Here is a 20,390-nt window from a genome sequence, read left to right as displayed (position 1 = left end):
AGATCAAGGCCTGGTCCCTGGAGATCAAGGCCTGGTCCCTGGAGATCAAGCCCTGGTCCCATTTCTGCCACCAGCCTCACACACACCACACCTCTGGCCACTTCCTGGCCTTTGCTCACGTGTCCCCTCTATCCTGCCCACGCGTGTGCTTTCGTGGTCCTGCTCTCCCTCTAAAACAGAAGCCCGGCTGCTCTCGTTTCTCACTCAGTCAGTGCACTTCCTGTACTGTGTTGTGCCGGGGTGTCTCCTGTTGGGTGAGCCCCTTGAGGTCAGGGGCTCCGTCTGGTCATCCTCATATATCCAGACGCGGTGCTTAATAGATGCTGAAGGTGTTTGACGAATGAATTAATGAATGAAGTAAACATACTCGCTTTGACCCCTGAGAAAATCAGGGACCTGCTCTGAGCCCCAGTTAGACCACCTGCAAAATGAGGCGATAGGGAGGCGTGAGCTCCGGAGACCCGAGGGCCTTGAGCACGCTGGTGGGGTGGTGAGAACGGCCAGCACCTGCCGAGCGTCTTCCCTGAACACCTGCTCCCTTGGAGCAGAGACCGGCGCTGGCAGCCCGTGATGGATGCCGGGTTGACTTGAAAAATTGAGGCCCGGGGCTGAGCCACCCCTGCAAGGCGGCTGGAGGGCCCCGGGTGTGCAGCACAGCCACAGGGGAGTGTAATCGATGGCCTGATGCCGTGCTTGGGGGTTAGTCTCTCCTCACACATAATTATGCAGCCAGGATTATGTAAAGGGGCAGGGCTGGATGGGAGGAAGAAGGAATATTCTGCACCCTGCGGCGACGAGGGGTGAGCGATGAGTGAGCTGGGGAGGAAGGCCACGCCATCCATTTCCACGCTGCTCCTGCCCAGCTGTCCCGCTCGGTGGCAGCTGGTCCCTCGGGCTGCCTCTGTGGGGGGGCCAGCAGTCACCTGACGCTGTCCCCTGCCTTGGGGTTTGGAACTGAGGGTCCCCAAGGGCATGTGGTCCCTAAGGGCTATCTCTTCCTCTGCTTTTTTCTGACAAGGAGGCTTCTTAGGTGTCAACTTTGACTCTTAGCTCAGGGCCTGGCAGAGAGCAGGCAATTGGCCACATTGACTGAATGAGTGATTGAGTGAGTGAATGATTGGATGATTGAGTGAGTGAGTGAATGAATGAGGGAGTAGTGGATACACGTGTTAGGTGGCTCAGGTGGGCAGGATTTCTTCGTGCTGGTTGCTGGAGTCTGGATCCAGTAGCTGCTCGTTAGCATCTGCTGGCTGATGAGCCGACTTGAGGAGCTGGATGCAGACGGATGGGCTGTGGCAGGAAAACACGGAGCACTGAGAGCACCGCGTCCAGGGGAAAGGCAGTGAGTCTGGCCTGGGGCAGGGCCCCAAGCGGCATCCACACTGTCCTTGCCGTGGGCTTGGACCTCCCTGCTGTCCTGTGCGCAGTGTGGTCTGTGGACCTCATGTCGTACACCCAGGGTGCCTGGGCTGAACCCACGGAGTCGGCATCTTGGGGCTGGGGCTGGGAATCAGCACTTCTGGAAGCTTCTTGGGAGACTTACGACGCACATTAAATACAGAGGCAGGTTCCCTGCAGCCCACCCGCTCCCTGTGGTCGGCTGTGGCAGAGCCCGTGTGCTGTGTGTCCTGAGTCTGCCTGCAGCCTGTATGTGCCTGGTACCTCCCACCACAGGCAGGAAACAGGCTCTGAGAAGTTAATGAACTTGCCTTGAGACACCCAGCACGAAGGAGGGAGTTGGGACCAGAATCTGGGCTGGTGAACATCATGCTGAATCTCTGGGTTCCCTCTGCTTTCCCAGTGGGTGCTCCCCAGTCCCCTTACTGTCCCTGGAGCCAGCCCTGCCCTGGCCACGGGAGCAGAGCTGGCACTCCACCCCAGGCTGAGCTTTGATGGAAATACAGAGGCCGACAGGGCAGCCTCTCTCTTGAAGGGCCTGCTTGTTTTCATTTAAAGACCTACATGCTGCTCGGGGCCTGGAGGCACCTCCTGTCCAGAGCCCAGGGAGTCTGGTGGCTGCAGGGCAAGGTCCTACAGGCAGCTGCTCTCCAAGCCCTGAGCTCCCTGCCCCTCACCCCGACTCACCTGTCAGTGGCTGTCACCTGCTCAGCAGATGGCAGACTGGTGGCACCTCTCCCTGGGCTGTACTCAGATTGGCTCAGCTATGTCCTGGTTGCCCTGAGCCAAGCCATCTGTGCCCGAGAGAGACCCAACATCACAGAAGGGCAGACGGGCCCTCACGGCCCCTCAGGTCGTGGGGAGAGAGCTTAGGGCACGAGAGCCAGACGCAGCTTTCCCGGGCCCTGCAGAAAGTGGCTTTCAGCGTCCTTCCCGAGGTGCAAGCGCCCCTGTCCTGGCCTTGTGCTCTCTGTCATCAGGGAGCCCCACCCCTGCCCCCCTGCAGCAGGAGTCCCTGGGAACCAAGGGAGGGGCGCTGGCAGGGATGGGTCTGTTCCCTGCCTCTCGCTCCTCCTTGGGGTTCATTCTCACAGCTGATTGATGGGACATGTCACCTTTTTAACTCAGAAGCAGAGCTGGACTGAAAGTTCCCCTAAAATGAAACCCAAGAACACGAGGTAGAGTGTGTGTGGAGTTTGTGTGGAAACGGGGGTCCCTCCCACCTGATGAGGCTAGTTCCCCTGCATGTCCTTCCCAGGACCCTCAGCAGACTCAGGGTTCGATGCTCCAGAGGGGACATTGTCCTCCCCCCGCCCCAAAAACAGCTCATTGAGAGAGAGAGAGATTCTTGATTCTCAAGGTGTCTCTGCCGGAGATGGAGCCAGAGCCTCTGGGGACCAGGAAACTGAGAGGTGCTCCAATTCGACAGGCGTGGAGGTTCCGTCAGCCTGTGTCCCCGGCCTTGGGAAGGAGACCTGCCCCTGTGCTCCCTCTACGCAGACCTCCCGGTTCCACCAGGATCAGAGGGTGGGGCTGCACACTGAGGGGGTGAGAGGTGGCCCAGCCCCTGAGGAGGGTGACTCTCCAGCTCCAGGCCACCCCCTCTGGAGGCAATGGGCTGCACAGTTCCCTGGGAAATGAGGACTTTTAGGAAAAAAACTAAGAACAACAAAGAATCCGAGCACCGCATTGCAGTGCCTCTGGGATCAGTGCAGCTGCTGGCTGCTGTGTGGGCTCCACACGTCCCCACCCAGCCGGCGCCCGGGGCCAGAGGCAGGGAAGTGGGTCACCAGCACCTGCCGCCCAGCTGCAGCCTGGGGCATTGTCTGCGGCCTTTGTCACTCACCCTGGTTATAGGTCACCGAGGGCCCCTTTAGCGGAAACCGGCCTGTCCCAGTCCTGACACCGCTTGGTGTGAGATGCATTGTCGTTTTCTCCTTTCTCCCCAAAAGGGGCCAGGAAGCCTTTGCATCCACCCGCCTCCAGTTTCCGGGCTCACAGACTCAGAGCTGAGTGGGACCCAAGAAACCGTCCAGTCCAGTTCCTTTATTTTATTAACAGGGAACCTGGGACCTAGAGAGAAGTGATTTGCCCAAGGTCACTCAGGGGCCGGGGCAGAGCTGGTCCTGGGGCAGAGCCCCGGAGGGGGTGCAGGAGGGGAGGGGCCGGCTGAGTGAGACCCAGGGAGAGGCCCAGGCCGTGACTCCCTGCGGATGGACCAATGAATCTGCAGATTAGCTGTTCAAGGTGGCCACAGAGGACAGCAGTGCCCACAGCAACGCCACGTGCAGGATCCTTGCCCCCCACCCCCACCCTGAGCTTCCTGTGGAGCCCACGGGAACCCCCACCCTCACCCCCCAGTGCTGGCTGCAGTCCAGCTTCCAGACCTTGTCAGGGTGGGTGGGAGTCCCAGGGCCTTGGCCAGGCTGCTGCTTTCAGCTCTGGACCGGGTGCCTCCATCAGGGTGAGAGAGAGGTCTCAGGGGGCTAGGACCCCCAAACCAGCTCAGGGCTCTCCTGTGTGAGGAGACAGAGGGAAGAACAAGTGAGCCGCCAACAGATAGGAAGGGAGTGTCTGCCAGCCCAGGGAGCCAGCCAAGCGCCCCTCTTGCTCCCACCTCGGGCGCCAGGAGCCGGGTCCTGCTGGGCTGCACCAGCCCAGGGCGCCGGCAGCTCCCGAGTTTCTGTGCAGAACGGCTGAAGGGCTGCTGTCTCGCTGGAAGGGTGGTGAGGGGACTAGTTTTAGCCTGTGGACGTGTTTGCAGGTGACTCCGGGGGAGATGCTGAGGCGGGTCATGAAGGGGGTGAGCCTGGCCTCTCTGTTTCTGCCAGCGCCTGCCACACGGCCCCCCACGGCGCCAGCACCGGCTGAGCACAGGATCCGTGTGTGGGTTGGGACCGGGAAGGAGCTGCCATCGTGCCGGGAGCCTGCGGGAGAAGTGAGGCGGGTGGGCGAGGGGAGGAGATAGAGTAGCACCCTGCGGGGAGGGCTGGGGGCAGGGGAACCCGCCCCTCCGTCATCGCCTCAGCCCTTATTTCTTTACCAGCAGGAGCTCAGGGGATGAGCCGGGAATGGCGCCATTCGTCTCTGCACGTTACCCTGTTTTATAATTGAAACCCCACGTTGCAGGCGAGAAAGCTGAGGCTTAGGGAGGCCACGGGGCATCCAAGTGGCAGTGCCAGGAGTCGAGGGCGCTGGGCCTCAGGACCTCTGAGATTTGTGGCATTCTGTGCCAGTGGGCTGGATGGACAGCGGTCCCTTCCCTCCCGGGGCTTACAGTCTAGCGGGGGGAGGCAGAAAATGACAAAGGTGCAGAGAGAAACACACACGGGGTGCTCAAGGGAGAGGCGCCAGGGACCTGAGACTGGCAGGGGGCTGGCCTGGTGAAGGGGGCGGGGAGGTTCGCATGTACAAAGGCCCTGTGGCAGGAGGGAGCACAGCGGGTCAGTGTGGAGGGTGGGAGGGGCCCCCTCTGCACAGGCGGCCTGCAAGGAGACAGCCGAGGGCACCGGGCAGGGGGTGCAGCTACAGGCAGGCACCTGGCCACGTGGCGTGTGGGGCCGGCTCTGGGGTCACCAAACCCCCCTGCACGAAGGCCACCTGGGACCTTGGGGAGCCTTTGGGGGCTTCCCATGCCACAGTGGAGACAGGTGGGCACCCCTGCCTAGTTGCTTCCTGGGGTTGTTTAAAAGGATTAAGTGGGGTCGGGGCTGTAAGCTGTGGTTCCCACCCCTGTGGGGGGGCCTCTGGAGCAAACCTCAGCGGCCTCCTCTCATGGGACCACAGCGCTCCCGCCTCCCCACCGCGACCCAGCCCCCGAGGGTGCAGGTGTCCCTGACCCTCCATACCCCCCCCAGGGCGGAGGGAATCTGCAGGAATTTTACATGTTAAACAGCTATTTTTAGGAGTGGACACAGTCCCACAGAAACGCTTTTATTTTCCGTAACTGGACCCGTTTTACTGGCAGCCCCTTCAGCGAGGCTCAGGTGTCTTTGGATCCATTTCAGGAGAAGGAGGGGGGTCGCCTCATGGTTCTGAGGGTGCAGAGCCAGAGCTGACGGGAAGGGGCTGCTGGGGGGCAGCGCGCAGAGCCCGATGGGGCTGGGAAGGCCCGGGAGGGGGCTGGGGCCTGACACCCGCAGAAACTCCAGGCCCAGCTGGGTCCTCAGGGCTCAGCGGCGGGTGTTGGGGACTGAGGATGAGGCGGAGGAGGGGCACCCCGAGTCACAGCCCCGCCCCTCCCACCGCCCAGGGTCGCGTCCTGGGACCCTGGGCCTCCGGAAACCCCGAAGTCCAACCCGAGTCCCCTGAGCTCTCCTTGCCCCCTCCTCCTGGCACGAGAAACTTGGAGGGGCCTCAGCAGCGAATCACCCCCGCCCCAGGGAGAACGGGAGGCGCGCAGCCTCCGTGAGGGGCCGGCTGCGGGGTTTGGGGCGTCGGGGGGGGGTCCCTGACCTTGAGCCCTGGCCCTGAGGCCCCTTTTTGCCTCGGGAGCGGCGGAGTTGGGCGGGGGCTCGGCTCAGCCCCCGCGCGTCACGGACGCGCAGCCCCGGGCCGCAGCCTGGAATCCCCGAGTCAGCGCTTCCCGACCCGGGTCCGTGACGCGCGGCGGGGGCCGGGCTGCAGCGGGGCGCGGGGCGCGGGGCGCGGGGCGGGGGACGCGGGGCGGGGGACGCGGGGCGCGGGGCGGGGGGGCGCGGGGCGGGGACCGGCTGCAGCGGGGCGCGGGGCGGGGGACGCGGGGCGGGGACCGGCTGCAGCGGGGCGCGGGGCGCGGGGCGGGGGGGCGCGGGGCGGGGGCCGGGCTGCAGCGGGGCGCGGGGCGGGGGGCGGGGGGGCGCGGGGCGGGGACGGGCTGCAGCGGGGCGCGGGGCGCGGGGCAGGGGTGTGCGGTGCCGCAGCGCTGCGGAGGCCGCGGGGCGGGCGGGGCGAGGGGGCGGGACCCGCCGAGCTCGTGGGAAATCCCCGGGCTCCTCCGCTAGGCCCTCCCCAGCCCTCCCGCGTTGGGGGTGACTCCCTCGGTCGAACCCCAAACTTGATCCTTGGTTCTGAGGGCGCAGAGCGGGAGCTCAGAGGAAGGGGCTGCGGGAGGGGGAGCGGGCAGAGGGGGGCGGGGGGCTGGAGGCCTGACACCCGCAGAAATTCCACGCGGAGCTGGGTCCTGAGGCCTCGGGGGACGGGTGTGGGGGGCTGAGGCCGAGGCGGAGGAGGGACCCCCAGAGTCGCAGCCCCCGCCCCTCCTGCCCCGAGAGGGTGGGGATGCCAGGCCTCCCTGCGCCGGGCGCTCGGGGTCCCCATGGCCGAGCCCTGCGCCGGGTTCCTACCTGGGAGGCAGGCCCGGGTCCTGTGCGCAGCCCCCCCCCCCCGCCCCTCCGCCCCGCTTTCTCGGCTCCCGGGGGCCCCGGGCACGAGCCCGACTGCACCCCCTGGGACTGAGGCCGGGGCTGCCGGCGGTCCGAGCTCTCGGGGCGGGAGGAACCCCGCCTCCCGGCCTCGGGATTCTGCCCTTTGTCTGCACCGCCCTCCTCCCGCTTCTTTCCCGACTCAGGCACCGCCATCCGCGCCCCCGGAGCCGGCGGCTCCCTCCTGCCGCCAGCAGCCCCGCCGGCCCCTCCCCCGGCCAGTCCCCGCGCCCCGGGGCTCCTGCAGCGGGCGGGCGGCGGGGCTGAAGGGGCGCCGCAGGGGCGCCGGGAGCGGCGGGACCCCTCCGCATTGTCCCGCGGGCTCCGGGGGCGCAAAGCCGGCTCCGCCACCCCAAACTTCTCCAGGGGCGCCCCGGGTGGCACCCTCTCCCGACCCGGGCCCCTCCGCACGCCCCTCTCCTCCCTCCCCGCCCGCCTTCCCGGGGCGCGGGCGCGGGGCGCGGGGCCGGGATCGCGGTGGCCCGCCGGCCTGCACCGGGCGCGGCGCGTGTGAGGAGCATGTCAATTGGCGGCGGGGCAGAGGCTCGGGCTGCTCCTACCGCAGAGCGAGCGCGCGAGGAGCGGGCGGCGGAGCCGCAGCGGCCGCGGCGCGGGAAGAGGGCCCCGGGAGTCCCGCCCGCCGCGCTCGGGCCGCAGTGCGCCGGACGCCGGTAAGAGGAGCCGCGCGGGCAGCGGGTCTCGGGCGAAGCCGCGCCGCAGCCTCCCGGGCCCGGGCGCGGGTCTCCGGGCTGGGACGCCCGCACTTTCTGGCTGGGCGCTCGCAGCCGGATAAACTTAGTGCGGGACGGAGCGGGCGCTGGGGACTGTTCCGGAAATCCACTCGCGTTGGAGTCGCCCGGCTAGTCCCGCAGGAGGCGTCCCGCGTGGTCCCGGGGACCCAGGCCCCCCAAGTGGTTCTCGCGGAGCCGGGGACGGGCGGGGCGAGCAGGAGGGGCGGCCGCGCAGCGCGCCGGAACCCGGGCATCCCCGAGGCTAAAGCGCGGGGGCTGAGAGCGTGGGGAGGTGGGGGGCGGGGAGCGGGGAAAGTGGGTGCGGGCTCCTGGGACCCCCTCGGCCCCGCTGCATTGGAGGGGAGCCGGCAGGCTCAGGCGTGGAGCTCTCGAGCCCCCAGCGCAGAGCGCGCACCCGGGACCCTGGCGGGGCGCGCAGCCCGCTTCCCCGTGCGCCCCGCGCCGCGCCTCCCGGGGCCGGGATGGGCGGCGGCATCTCCCGCCCCTTCCTCTCCCTGAAACTTTCTCAGCCTCCCGCACCCGCCGCCGCTGGGGGATTGGAGGACGCTGGATCCCGAGGATCCCGGCCGGCAGCCGAGCTTGGGGAGGGGTGGGGGTGGGAAGGGGCCACAGGGCAGGAAGAGCGCATGCTCCACTCGGTTTGCTGTGTGACCTTGGACAAGCTGCGGCGCAGCTCTGAGCCTGGGTGATGGAGGCGCGCAGTGGGGAGGAATGGGAGAGGCAGGGACAGGGCGGCCGGGTGAACCAGCCCTCAGGCGCCCCTGCTTCAAGCCCCCACTTGGCTGCCTTGGAAAGCTGGCCTCTCTGTGGGAGGCCACTTCGCGGGACGGGATGGTAGTGAGAGCTGTACCAGAAGCTTCCATTCTGACCCAGCCTGTGACCTTGGACAAACACCCCTCTGGGCCTCCCTCAGTATCTCCATCTGGAAAATGGGGGTTTGGAACATAGGCGCCTGAAACCTCCCCAGACCCACACTGCCGGCCCCAGCATGCAGGTGACACCTACTGCAGGGATGGGGTGAGGGGCAGCCTCACCGGCAGCGTTCCTTCTGTGACCTGGCCTAGGGGAAACTGTAGCTCCCCTTCCCCCCAAAAGGCGGCAGGGCTGTGAGCCCCTCAGCCCGCCCATTCACCGCCTTGACCCACTCTCAGAATCTCCAGTGGCAGGGTGTCTGCCATCCAGCTCTGCACACCTTCTGCAGGGGGCACCACCCTCCCGGGAGAGCTTTCCCTGGACAGATAGGAGTCCCGAGGGTTAAAGGGGGTTGCCAAGGACCTCCCAAGGTCATGCAGCCTGGCCCCCGGCTCTAGGCAGGGCTGCTCCCACCTCAGACAAGGGTGACCCACCGGAACCATTAGTAAGACCTGCACTACGACATCCCATGGCTCCCCAGTGCGCAGCCTCCCAGCCCTTCCCCAGGAAAGCCTGACCCTCCTCCTGGGGTGCAGGCTGCCCCCTCAGAAGCTTCTCACTGGGCCTCAGGGTGTTGTGGGAAGAATCCTGGGTTAAGGTGGGAGGCCTGAGCTTAATTCTAGGCTCCGTCTCCAATCTGTGTGCCCTTGTGTGCCCTTGGGCAAGTCCCTGTTTTTCTCTCCTCACCTGCACATTGAGGGTCAAGCTCAGTAACCTCCAGTCCATTGTGGCTGAGGTTCTGGGCTGGGGTCTGAGCGGCAGCAAGTGGGCTCCACTTGAGGGCGGGGCCGGTGGTCTCAGAAAATCCCCACTCCTGTCCCCAGAGTGGAGACAACCTGAGACAAAATGGCCCTGACACCCTGGAGTGAGTCCTCAGACCCCGGATCCGCTCGGGATTCGCTATGTGACCTTGAGCAAGTTACCTGACTTTTTTTTTTTTTTTGAGCTTCAGTTAGTTGTCAAAACGCAGCGATAACAGCAGGGGCGTTTTAGGCTTGCTATAGATGCTCAGTGGGACGCTGAGCCCTCTGCATCCTCAGGGAGCGGCAGCCGGGCTGACAGTGACAGTAAAGGCTGGTGGCGGGCAGTGGGCACCTCTCTGCGGACAGTAGAAGTGCCCGTGGGCCGCAGGGGAAGATTTGCAGACTGGCAGCGCGGGGACCTGAGTGCACTTGACTTTGAAAGGAACCTTTGGATTTGCTGTTCAGCAACCCTTTGTGCCCAGCCCATCGCCTCCTACCCGCCCCAGCCCTGCTCCCTAATAAATCCCCCTGATTGTTTGGAGCTGCTGGTCCCCAGCTCCCAGCTCCCTGGAGGAAGCCTGTAGGCCTTTCTGCAGCGGCTCCTCTGTCCGGAACTGACAGCTGACGGGCCATAGAGGGCTCCAAGGCTTGGGCAGACCCCCAGGCCCTGCGAGAGGCTTGCTCCCTCATGTGGGCATATCTGGGGCTGAGCCCAGGAAAGACGGGGAAAGTCCTTGGCAGGTCAGGACAGGCCGCGAGTGATTTTTTCCTGCCTTTGTTTCGTTCTTTCCTTTTTCTCCTCTGTGTCCACTCCCCGGTCTCTGTGTCCTGAGGTTGGGGAGGGCTGGGGAGGAGACCCAAAGCCCACAGTTCCTCTGCCACCGGCATGAAATCCTTGAACTCTTGGCAGCTGCTGGCTGCTTCTGGGGCTTCTGTGCCCCTGCCTGGCTGGTGGAATCGCACCTTTTCGACTTGAGAAAGGTGCACGTGGAGAGTCCCGGCTACCCCGCAGCAGGAAGGCTCAGGCCAGGTACGAGGAAGGACTTCCTGCCTTGGGGTCACCGCTCTGGGGAGCCCTCTGGGTGGGACGCTGTGGCAGTGGGTTCAGGGAAAGAGCCAGCTTGTGACCCCTGAAGAGGCCACTGACATCCCTGGAGGTCAGGGCTGCCACCCAAGGCTAAACCTGGTCTCAACTCCCACATTGATCAGGCGGCTGGCAGGCCACAGAGACCAGATAACCAGAGCGGCCACCCAGCTTTGCAGGCGAGCAGGAATGCCTGTGAACACCCCCTCAGGGCCTCGGTCTGGTTATCCCTGGAACAGGTGTGGCGCTTCCGTGCGCAGGTGTCTACAGTCACCCTGAGAGGCGGCGATGGCCAGGCCCCAGCCCCTCCCCGCCAGTGCCTGCATCTCTCACTGTTTTTAAGCTCCGTGGGCTTAATGAGCGGCCTGCCCTGATGCCTTCAACAGTCGCCTTTTTCTCTAATGAACCTGAGAGTGAAGCTGGGCTCCTTTTCATTTGTCACCCCCACCCCCCAACCAGGAGGCCAGAGCTGGGCTGCTTCCCCATCTGGGTCCAGACTCAGCTCTGAGACTGCCCTCAGTGTGCCCCCAAGTCACCTGGACCCCAGCGCCTTGGGAACCAGCCCCTCCATCTTGTTTACCCCATCAAAAATCCAGAAACAGCAAAATTAAAGCCACTAAACCAATCAGCAGTATTTAGCAGAGCCTATTGTGCATATAAGAACCACCAACTGAGAGCTTCCAGAGTCACGGACTGACGTGAGCTCAGGGCGGCTTTTCAGGTGAAGGGAGGGAGCCGTTGACTCCACAGCGGCTCTTATTTCCAAGGAGCTTCCCACGCAGGCGGTGGGTTCCTGTGACTCCCTCGTTTTCAGGAATATGAGTTAAGTTTCTATAACAATCATCAGAAGTAACCCAGGTGTTGCTTTTGTTCATGAACTAAGCTGGGTTAGTTTTGCTTAAGTGGCTTCAGTGGTTTTGTGAGCTCAGGAAATCCTCAAGTTTGGTCTGTTTTGTATATAATGTCAACACCTGGGAGCCGATCCTGCAAGAGCAGTGATGCTATAGGGAGAACTGCTGAGCTCCCCGCATAACTGGGGGGCAGCTCCTGAGGACAAACCTCGGAGGGATTGACGGGGCCTGGACACATGACATGCACCGGTGGCTGGGAGATGTCAGATGTAGAGACTCACAGGGTTGGAATGGGGACCTGGAAGTCAAGTGCTAATCTGCCCACCTGGCTTCACCTGGCTCCTTCTCCTGAGGGGCTCTGCCTCCCAGGTGGGACCCCAGTAGAATTCCATGCTGGCATTTTCCAGTTTGGAATTTCCCCGCATCTCCTCCCTCCTCCAGCCTGTTGGTATTTTGAGGACACGGCTGCCCTGCCCCCCCCACAAGCCTGTTTCCTATTCCTGCCCCAGGTGGTCAGGGGGAGGAAGTTGGCTTCTTCCGGGAATATAATTGTGCCCCCGGGGCTGGCCTGACCCACTTTAGTTCCCGGAGACCACGGCCTGTCAGAGGCGCTGGCGGTGATGGGCATCTCACAATGAGTGGCGTCTTCTCCCCCGGGCCTGCCAGGTCTGGGAGGAGCAGAGAACAGACTGTCTTCCTCGGCTGCCCTCCCCCTGCACTCACTCGTGGCAGAGCAGCGATCCAGCAATTTGAGCCACACAATCCCCGCTGAGCCTCAGAGTCCCCTGCCCCCAGTGCTTCCCAAGCCCCCATAGAGCATGACCAGGGCAGAGCCTCCCACGGCCCACCCCCTGCCTCATACTTGGCTCAAACACACCCAGGGCCCCTGAGGCCCCAGTACTTTTCGGTGGGCAGACCTCTGGGGCCCAGTGTGCACCCCCCACATTCCAGGGCCCGCTGGTCGCCAAGCTTCCATGTGTCCCCACTCAGTCACCCATTTGGGGTCCCCACCCTTCCCAGCCTGCTCTCAAGCATCCTGGCACTCGGCCTGCTCGGCATCTACACCAGCGGCGGCCTCCTTGTCTGACCCGTGTATACGCACTGGCCTTGCCACGCAGGGAACTCACAGACACAGGCAACTCATTTTCAAAATGTGCCCGAAAATTAATTCATTAAAACTTTATTCTCTGTCTCCCAAGACCCAGGCGTCCAAAAAATAAAGACATAAATTTATCCTTAAGTGTTGAACTTTGTTAGCCTGTGAGCTTTGGCGAGAGGCATCTTGCTGGTTAACCTATTTCCATCTCATTAGTGCAGCTTCTGCAAATACACGTCGGGAAGACTAAAGAAGTGGTGTCCAGCTAGCTCCTCGCTATCTGCAGTGTCCAAGGCCAGGCTGGAGGGGCACGGTCCACGGGAGTGTGGCCCCCAGGTCCTGTTTGGTTGGTCCGCTGTGGCAGGTGGTGATGAGTGTGAGCGTCTGAGTGTGAGCTTGCGTGTGCTCGAGGCCACGCCACATCCCCGCCCTGGATGTAACTCCCTCTCAGCCCATGTGGCAGGTGTGGCCAGTGGAGTTTCCTATCAGTCCAGACTCAGAACCACAGCTGGGCTCTGAGCACCTCTGGGTGTCTGCAGCTGAGGCATGGTCCTGCGTGTCCGCACCGTGGCTCTGGGGAGGTGAGGCCCTGCAGTCGCCATGCACCTGTGGTCCCCCTTGCTGTTCTGTCGGACCTCTGACTGTAGTTGGTGCTTTGAGGCACAGAGGTTGTCCCCAGGCCACGCGTGGCTGGTCCCCGTGGCCGCTCGCTAGTGCTCAGAGACGAGCGTGCAAGGACCGCACCTACTACCTCACCTGGCCCCACCCTCCCCTTCAGACCTGACCCCCGAGGGCAGCGGAGCAGGCGCCTCCACCAGCTCCGGCTCAGCGCCCGCAGCATCCCTGCCTAATGGCCTGTCTCCTGCTTTCCTGCTCGGGCGGTTCTGAGCAGACAGAGGCGCTCACTCTGCTCCGGGTCCGTGGAGCCCCAGATCGTTTATCATCCTCAGCTCTCCCAGCTGCCACCTTCCCCAGGACCTCAGCCTGAGCCTCGAGGGGGTCGGGGTGGCTGTGCAGCCCTGAGCACTTGGCTTCTCCTTGAGTTCTTGTTGGGGCCCTGCTCAGAGGCCTGAGCCCTGCGCCCCGGGTGGGGGAATCGTCCTGGGGGTGGAGGCGTCCGAGGGAAGGAGCAGGAGCTGTGTGGCCTTAGGCTCATCCAAAGAGAGATGTGACACTTGGTTTTTAACAGTCGCCCACGTGCTGTGGACATGGTCGTTCAGGCCTGGGCAGGGTCTAGGAGGCCAGAGGGCCTGGCATCACGGAGAGGAGGCCTCTGACCTGTCTGTTCCTCGCCTGGGACTCACTGAGCACCTACTACGCGCCATCAAGTCCCCTGCATTCGTGGATCTTAAATCCAGTGACAGGCAGACAAGTAAAATAGACGTGTGTCAGTGACAAGTGCTGTGGAGAAGGGGCCAGGGCCCCAGAGGACCCCGCTGATCGGAGGCCACGAGCCCCGTGGAGTCTGCAGGAAGAGCGGCTCAGGTACAGGGCGCCGAGTTAGCCGGCGAGGACGCAGTTCTTGGGGGATGGAGACCTGCTGCTTGACAGGCCCCTGTGTCTGCTGGGCTGGGAGCCGACGGGGAGGGGACCCCGGGCACTCACCAGCCCCCCTCTCGCCCGCAGCCGTCCCCGCAGCCGCCATGTGGAACATCTTCAAGAAAAACCAGGAGCCCGGGGTGGCTCCTGCCACCACCACAGTCCCGATGCCCGTCGGACCCCCAGACAACTCCACCGAGAGTGGGGGCGCTGGGGAGAGCAAGGAGGACATGTTCGCGAAGCTGAGGGAGAAATTCTTCAATGAAGTGAACAAGATCCCCTGTGAGTGTCCCGAGACGGGGCGTTGGGGGCCCGGGCACACCTGCTGGGCTCTAAGTCCTGGTTTAGGCTGGATGGCTGGGGTGCCCTCTCAGTAACGGGGGGTGTGGACTGGCTCACTGAGGGAAGCAGGGGGACTCCATGGCCTGATTTCCCAGGGAAGAATCTTCTTACAGAATTTAGGAAACTGTCAAAAGGTGAGGCTGAGAGGAGATGCAAAGCTGTGAGACCACGGCCAGCCCCCCGGGGGCCCCACGAAACCACCGTTGTGGGAGATAGAAAATAAAAGCCCCACTACTTTCGTTAGAGACATATTTTTATCTAAGTACCGTTGGCAGACCATGTCATGTTCGTTATGTTAGCGTCAGGTGTGCCTATAGCGACGGTCGTCTCTGTACCTTACAGTGCCCCCTGCCTTCTGGGTTCCTAGCTAAGTCTGTGTGGGAGACACAGGCCACGCTCAGGGGAGCAGGACCACGGACAGCACCCAGGGCCTGGGCTCCCAGGCTGGGCACCGGGTGGGGTCTGGGCTCTTCCCACCGTGTCCATCCCGGAAGGACCATCCTGTTCTCTGCAATATGAGCAGTTCTCCGTAGGTCAGACTGACCCGTTCTCCGTAGGCCGGACTGGTCACCTCTCGTAGAGCCCAGTCCCCTTCCTGCCTGCTCAGCCCCGCGTTTCCCGTTAGCGGTGCGTCCGCAGGGCAGTGGGGCAGGTGCCCCCGAGAGGGCAGGTGCGCCTGAGCCCCGGGAGCGTGGGGCTAAGCCACGGGGGCGGGCGGGGCGCGGTCCTGACCGGGGCCGGGCCCTGCTGACCCCTGGGCTCTCCGTGGGCAGTGCCGCCCTGGGCGCTGATCGCCATCACCGTGGTGGCCGGCCTTCTGCTGCTCACTTGCTGCTTCTGCATCTGCAAGAAGTGCTGCTGCCGGAAGAAGAAGAGCAAGAAGGAGAAAGGCAAGGGCGCCAAGAACGCCATGAGCATGAAGGACATGAAGGGCGGGCAGGTGGGTGCTGGGCCGGGGGCCGGGGGCCGGGGGCCGGGGGCCGGGGGCCGGGGGCCGGGGTTGGGACAGCATTCCTGCCCCCAGAGGGCAAGCAAAGGCCGCCGGTGCAGCAGCTGCCCTGGGCCCCCCCGTGTGGTCCCCGCTGGCTACACCTGTAGGGTCACCTGTCCACCCAGGTGCTTGGGGGATGTGCGGGGACCTGCCCTTGGAAGGGCAGAGGCACAGAACGTGCATCGACCGGGAGGGGCTGTTGGGACAGGCTGTTGGAGTGAGAGCCACGGGAGTGTCTGTGGTTTCTGGGGGGACTGCGGCCTCTGGCTGGGGCGGGGCGGGGACTGGACAGGCCCCAGGGTGAGGCCCAGCGCAGCCCATCTCTGGTGCCAGCTGTATTCGCCCCGTCCTTCCGGGTGGGTCAGCACACCCCCAGGTTCCTCCTTCACACTCGCAGACGTCCCTGTGAGCCCCATTTTCCCCACTGGGGTGAGGGGAGCAGTTTTCTGCCTGGGAAGCCGACCTGGGGGGAGGGGAGACGGTGGAGGAAGGGCCTGGCCTCAGAACTCAGCCAGCGAGCGAACACTCCTGTGTGTTTGTGCGCATCTGTGGGGGGGCAAGGAGCCTGCAGTGTGGGGGGCACAGGGGCTCCATAGCCCCCGGGCACAGTCCAGCCTGGTGGCCCCAGTGGCTGTGACTCCGGGGGCTCGTCCGGGCCGCCGGGCTTTCTGCTCACTGTGTTCTCTCCTCTCGCCCCCCCTCCGTGGACTCTCCCTGCGCCGGACCACCTGCGCCGTGCGCCCGGTATGTGTGGCCCAGGGTGGGTGGGGCCTGAGCTGGGGGGAGTGGGGGGCACTGAGAAGGGAAATGCTGGGTCCTGCAGGGAGAGGGGCACAGGGCGGGGCCCTGGGGACTGCCCACCGCCCTCAGCCCCCGCCCCTCCCCGCCTGCACCGAGGGCCCTTCCGGCTGCCCCTGTGCTGAGCCCGGCTGCCCTGTCCTCGCCTGACCGCCCCCCTCCGCAGCCCCTGAAGGATGATGAAGACGCCGAGACCGGCCTCACGGAGGGTGAGGGTGAGGGCGAGGAGGAGAAGGAGCCGGAGAACCTGGGGAAGCTGCAGTTCTCCCTGGACTACGATTTCCAGGCCAACCAGGTGTGGGGCCGGCTGGAGGTGGGCGGGAGGGGACAGAAACCACCCCCTTCCCGTGCGGAGACTGGCCGGGCCCGTCCCGGGCCTGGGGAAGGGCCGCTGGCCGATTGCTCTGTATTAACCTGCCCAGCCTTGGGCCGGTCGGCGTCCTCTCAACTCCCGTGACCCGTGTCTTTCCGAGTTCCTGGGGGTAGGGGTGGGACTAACCTTCTGCCCCCACCCCGGCCGCCCGCCTCTGGGAGGGCTGCTGGTGCTCTCCGGGCGGAGCTGGTGCTGGGACTCAGGCCGGCCTCCCTGTCTCCACAGCTCACCGTCGGCGTCCTGCAGGCTGCGGAGCTGCCTGCGCTGGACATGGGAGGCACCTCAGACCCTTACGTCAAAGTCTTCCTCCTTCCAGACAAGAAGAAGAAATACGAGACCAAAGTCCATCGGAAGACGCTGAATCCCGCCTTCAATGAAACCTTCACCTTCAAGGTGACGCAGGCTGGATGGGGCAGGCGGCTGCCCCTGGCCCCAGTCCCACCGGCCTCCTGCTCCAGGGCCTTTCTGGCTAAGGCCCTGGAACAGCTCAGCCTGGAACAAGGCCGCCCCGGGCTGTGCCTCCAGGGGGTTTGGGCCTCTCCCCGCCCCCACTCTGTTCCCCCAGAGCCTGGGTCTTCACTCCGTCTCTACGGACTCAACCAGGAGTCCTGCGGTCAGCGGGGAGAGAGCTGGGCCCAGGGACCGGCTCGCCACAGCCCCTGCAGGCGTGGGCGCTGCCCCGACCCTCCCTGACCCTCCTGTGCCTTGCAGGTGCCATACCAGGAGCTGGGGGGCAAGACTCTGGTGATGGCCATCTACGACTTCGACCGCTTCTCTAAACACGACATCATCGGGGAGGTGAAGGTGCCCATGAACACCGTGGACCTCGGCCAGCCCATCGAGGAGTGGCGAGACCTGCAGGGTGGGGAGAAAGAAGAGGTGAGGACAGGGACGTGGCGTGCCGGGGACCGGGCCCCAGGGTCGGGGACCAGGCTGGGCCTAGCTGCGAGGCCCTGGGCTCCTCACCAATCTCCTTAGGCCTGAGTTCCCCTCTTCAGCCTCTGCAAGTGAGGGTGAACCTCCTGAGTGAAGCGCGCGGTGGCCGGCAGGTGCCTGGCATCTGTCACCATCACTGTTGTGGGCCCTAAGCTCTGTCACTTAAGGCAGCAAAGTGCTCCGAGGGCCACGGGTCTCCCTGCGTGTGGAGCCGTCCTGGCGGCCGGAGGAGTCGGGGAGGATGGTCCCGAGGTGCTTGTCTCCAGTCCACCTGCCGAGGCCCTGGGGTGGCAGGGAGACTGTACCCCACACTCGTCGTGGGGCCCGGGGGCGAAAGGCAGGATCTGCTGTGCCAGAGGCCCTGGGGCGGGTGAGATGAGCCAGGCCCCGTGTCTCCCCCTGGACAGCCAGAGAAGCTGGGCGACATCTGCACCTCCCTGCGCTACGTGCCCACGGCCGGCAAGCTCACGGTCTGCATCCTGGAGGCCAAGAACCTGAAGAAGATGGACGTGGGTGGCCTTTCAGGTACCTGCAGGGCTTCTGGCTGCCACTGGGTGGCACCAGTGAGCCAGCCCCGGCCGGAGCCTCGGGGCCTGGGACCCAGGCAGCAGCCGCTGAGTCCCGGGCAGGACCCTGCAGCAGGGGGTCCGGCTCCCCAGAGCCTCCCTTTCTCTGGGGGCCCCTGCTCGGCTCTGAGCTGCCTCCCGGGGTGTGTGACTTCGGATTCTCCTCGCAGGGAAGCCTGGACGGGCCTCTCGTTGTCCATGCCCCCGCAATTCGACTCTGTCCTGGACGGGGCCGTGGGTGGGGGGTGGGCGGAGGTGGTCCTCGGGGAAACTTTCTGTGCCCTGAATGGGGTGCTCACTCTGTGTCTCTGGGCGAAGCAGGGGCCTTGGGTGCCTCGAGCCTGGTCTTGATGGTGGTGCTGGGCCGGTGGGAGGAGCTGAGGTACCTGGGGCCGGTTCCCCCTGAGGGGGCGCTGAGGGCCTGGGGCCGGCTCTCCCTGCGCAGACCCCTACGTGAAGATCCACCTGATGCAGAATGGCAAGAGGCTCAAGAAGAAAAAGACGACCGTGAAAAAGAAGACGCTGAACCCCTACTTCAACGAGTCCTTCAGCTTCGAGATCCCCTTCGAGCAGATTCAGGTGCCTGGGCCTTTCGGGAGCCGGGCAGGCGGGCGGCCAGTGGCCTGGGCTGGAGGGGGAAGCTCGGTCACGGGGGCCCCCGCCCTTCGCCAGCCAACCCCTCCGTCCCCTGTTTCCCCCAGAAAGTGCAGGTGGTGGTCACCGTGCTGGACTACGACAAGCTGGGCAAGAACGAAGCCATCGGCAAGATCTTCGTGGGCAGCAACGCCACGGGCACGGAGCTGCGGCACTGGTCTGACATGCTGGCCAACCCGCGGAGGCCCATCGCGCAGTGGCACTCGCTGAAGCCCGAGGAGGAGGTGGACGCCCTTCTGGGCAAGAACAAGTAGGCTCAGCGGCCGCGGCCGCTCCGGCCCCTCGGACACCGACGAGACCCAGAGCTATCGATACCTCAGTTACGCGCCCTAGAGGTTCCCCTTCTGTGTTCGTGGTCGTGTCCCCGTTTCTCCTTCCCTTCCCCCTTTTCAACGACCGGCTTCCCTCCGGTGGCTCTGTGAGGAGCGTCCCCTGCGAGGTGAAGAGAAGCCTGGCTCTTGCCGCGGTCCCGGGAGCCATCCCGCTGCATGCCCGTCGCGGTCCCCTCTCGGTCACAGCTTCACCTGAGCCTCCCGGGAGTGAGGCCCTCTTGTGGCGGAAAGTGGCAGCACGTCCCGTGTTTTTCGAAGGTTCTGGACCAACAAAGGGCACTTTCTGTTTCCTGCGAGGGAAGGCAACGCCGTGGCCAGCGATCGAGTGCATGTGTGTGCGCGTGCGTGTGCAAGAGTGCATTGTGCACACGTGTGTGTGCATGTGCGTGCGTGTGGGGGTATGTGTGAGCATCTCTCTGCGTTCCTCGAACGAGCCGTGGACAGTGAATTTCTGCAGGAGCGGAAGGCTCTCCGGGGACCCTGCCACAAACACAGGTCCTCGGTTAAGCGGGAGGCGAGCTTGTGGAGAGGGCTCCGCCCGGCTCGGCTGCCTGAAGCTCCCTCCCTCCTCGCGGGTGGCTGCCTGGGAAGCAAGATGTGGAGACTGGATTTGTCCAGGGCAGGGGCCAACCCCCTGACGTCACAGACTTCCTGCTCCCAGCCGTGGTTGCCCACAGGTGTGGCTTCTGGGACATTCGTGGACGTGAACCATTCGCTAGGTCAGTCGGACTCCAAGAGGGACTGTCAGTCCCGGGACCTCACTCTTATTAACAGTTCATATCAAACCATGAAGAAACAGGAGCCTCATTGCCCCAAAAGACCAAGCGCACCTCCTGGACCCTCGCCCCCAGGGGGAGCAGACGCTCCATCCCTTCGCAGAATAGACGCCCCGCGGTCCATGTGCTCATTTCCCATCATGCTTTGGCTTGTTTTCTCTTTTAATCCAAGTGGAGCAACCTGTCTGAAGACACATCGGCTGGGCAGAGCCGGAGAGCTTTGCGAGGAAAGTTGAACTGCTCTTAGCTCCCCTGAGGCCCAAGTGAGAAGGGAGGGATGGTGGACAGATGCCAGATTTCCCAGATGAGGTCGATGGGGTGCTGGGGGGTCTCCGGCTCCCACCCCTCTGCCCTCCCTGCCAGAGGCTTATGGGCAGCCGGCTGGCCCAGGGCGCTGTGGGGGGCACCCCGCCACCGTTCCTCAGGGAGGCGTCTCTGAATTCCAGGAGGCAGGGCACCCTTTCAGACGGTGGTGGAGGACACCGGGGTTTCTACCCCACACTCTGTCCCACTCCCTTTCGCCTCAGTCCCCAGCATTGATAAAAAGCCATATATATGTTATTCAAGTCTGCACTGAGTCCCCTCCAAACCTGCAGCCTGGGCGAGAGAGGCAGCCCCCAGGCGGCCATCCTCCCAGCTCTGTCTCCCCCCTTCAGCCCCGAAGCCCGCAGGCCCTCACAGCACCCCCAGACCCCCGGAGCTCACTCCTCCCTAGAAAGCTGCCCCACCTAGGCCCCCTCGGCTTCCTTGGCATCCGGGACAGGTGGACAGTGTTGGAGAATCCAGCTTTGAGGATGCAGCATGAACAGGTGCAGGGTGTCTTTTTATTTTACCAAAAGGAGGTG

The 20,390-nt window shown here is 64.3% G+C and overlaps 1 protein-coding gene across 1 annotated transcript; it reads left to right on the top strand.

Moving 5' to 3' along the window:
• The first annotated feature begins 13,881 nt into the window (after window positions 1–13,881).
• Window positions 13,882–18,691, top strand: SYT2 (synaptotagmin 2). Its single transcript, XM_016211593.2, has 8 exons — window positions 13,882–14,059; window positions 14,893–15,059; window positions 16,084–16,203; window positions 16,507–16,674; window positions 16,993–17,160; window positions 17,625–17,742; window positions 18,229–18,362; window positions 18,485–18,691. Exons 1-8 carry the CDS (start codon window positions 13,882–13,884, stop codon window positions 18,689–18,691), a joined length of 1,260 nt encoding a protein of 419 aa, XP_016067079.1.
• Window positions 18,692–20,390: the final 1,699 nt, after the last annotated feature.

Source organism: Miniopterus natalensis, chromosome 21 (genome assembly GCF_054644295.1).
Source record: "Miniopterus natalensis isolate mMinNat1 chromosome 21, mMinNat1.hap1, whole genome shotgun sequence".
Taxonomy (NCBI): Eukaryota; Metazoa; Chordata; class Mammalia; order Chiroptera; family Miniopteridae; genus Miniopterus; species Miniopterus natalensis.
This window is presented reverse-complemented; position numbering and strand designations above follow the sequence as displayed.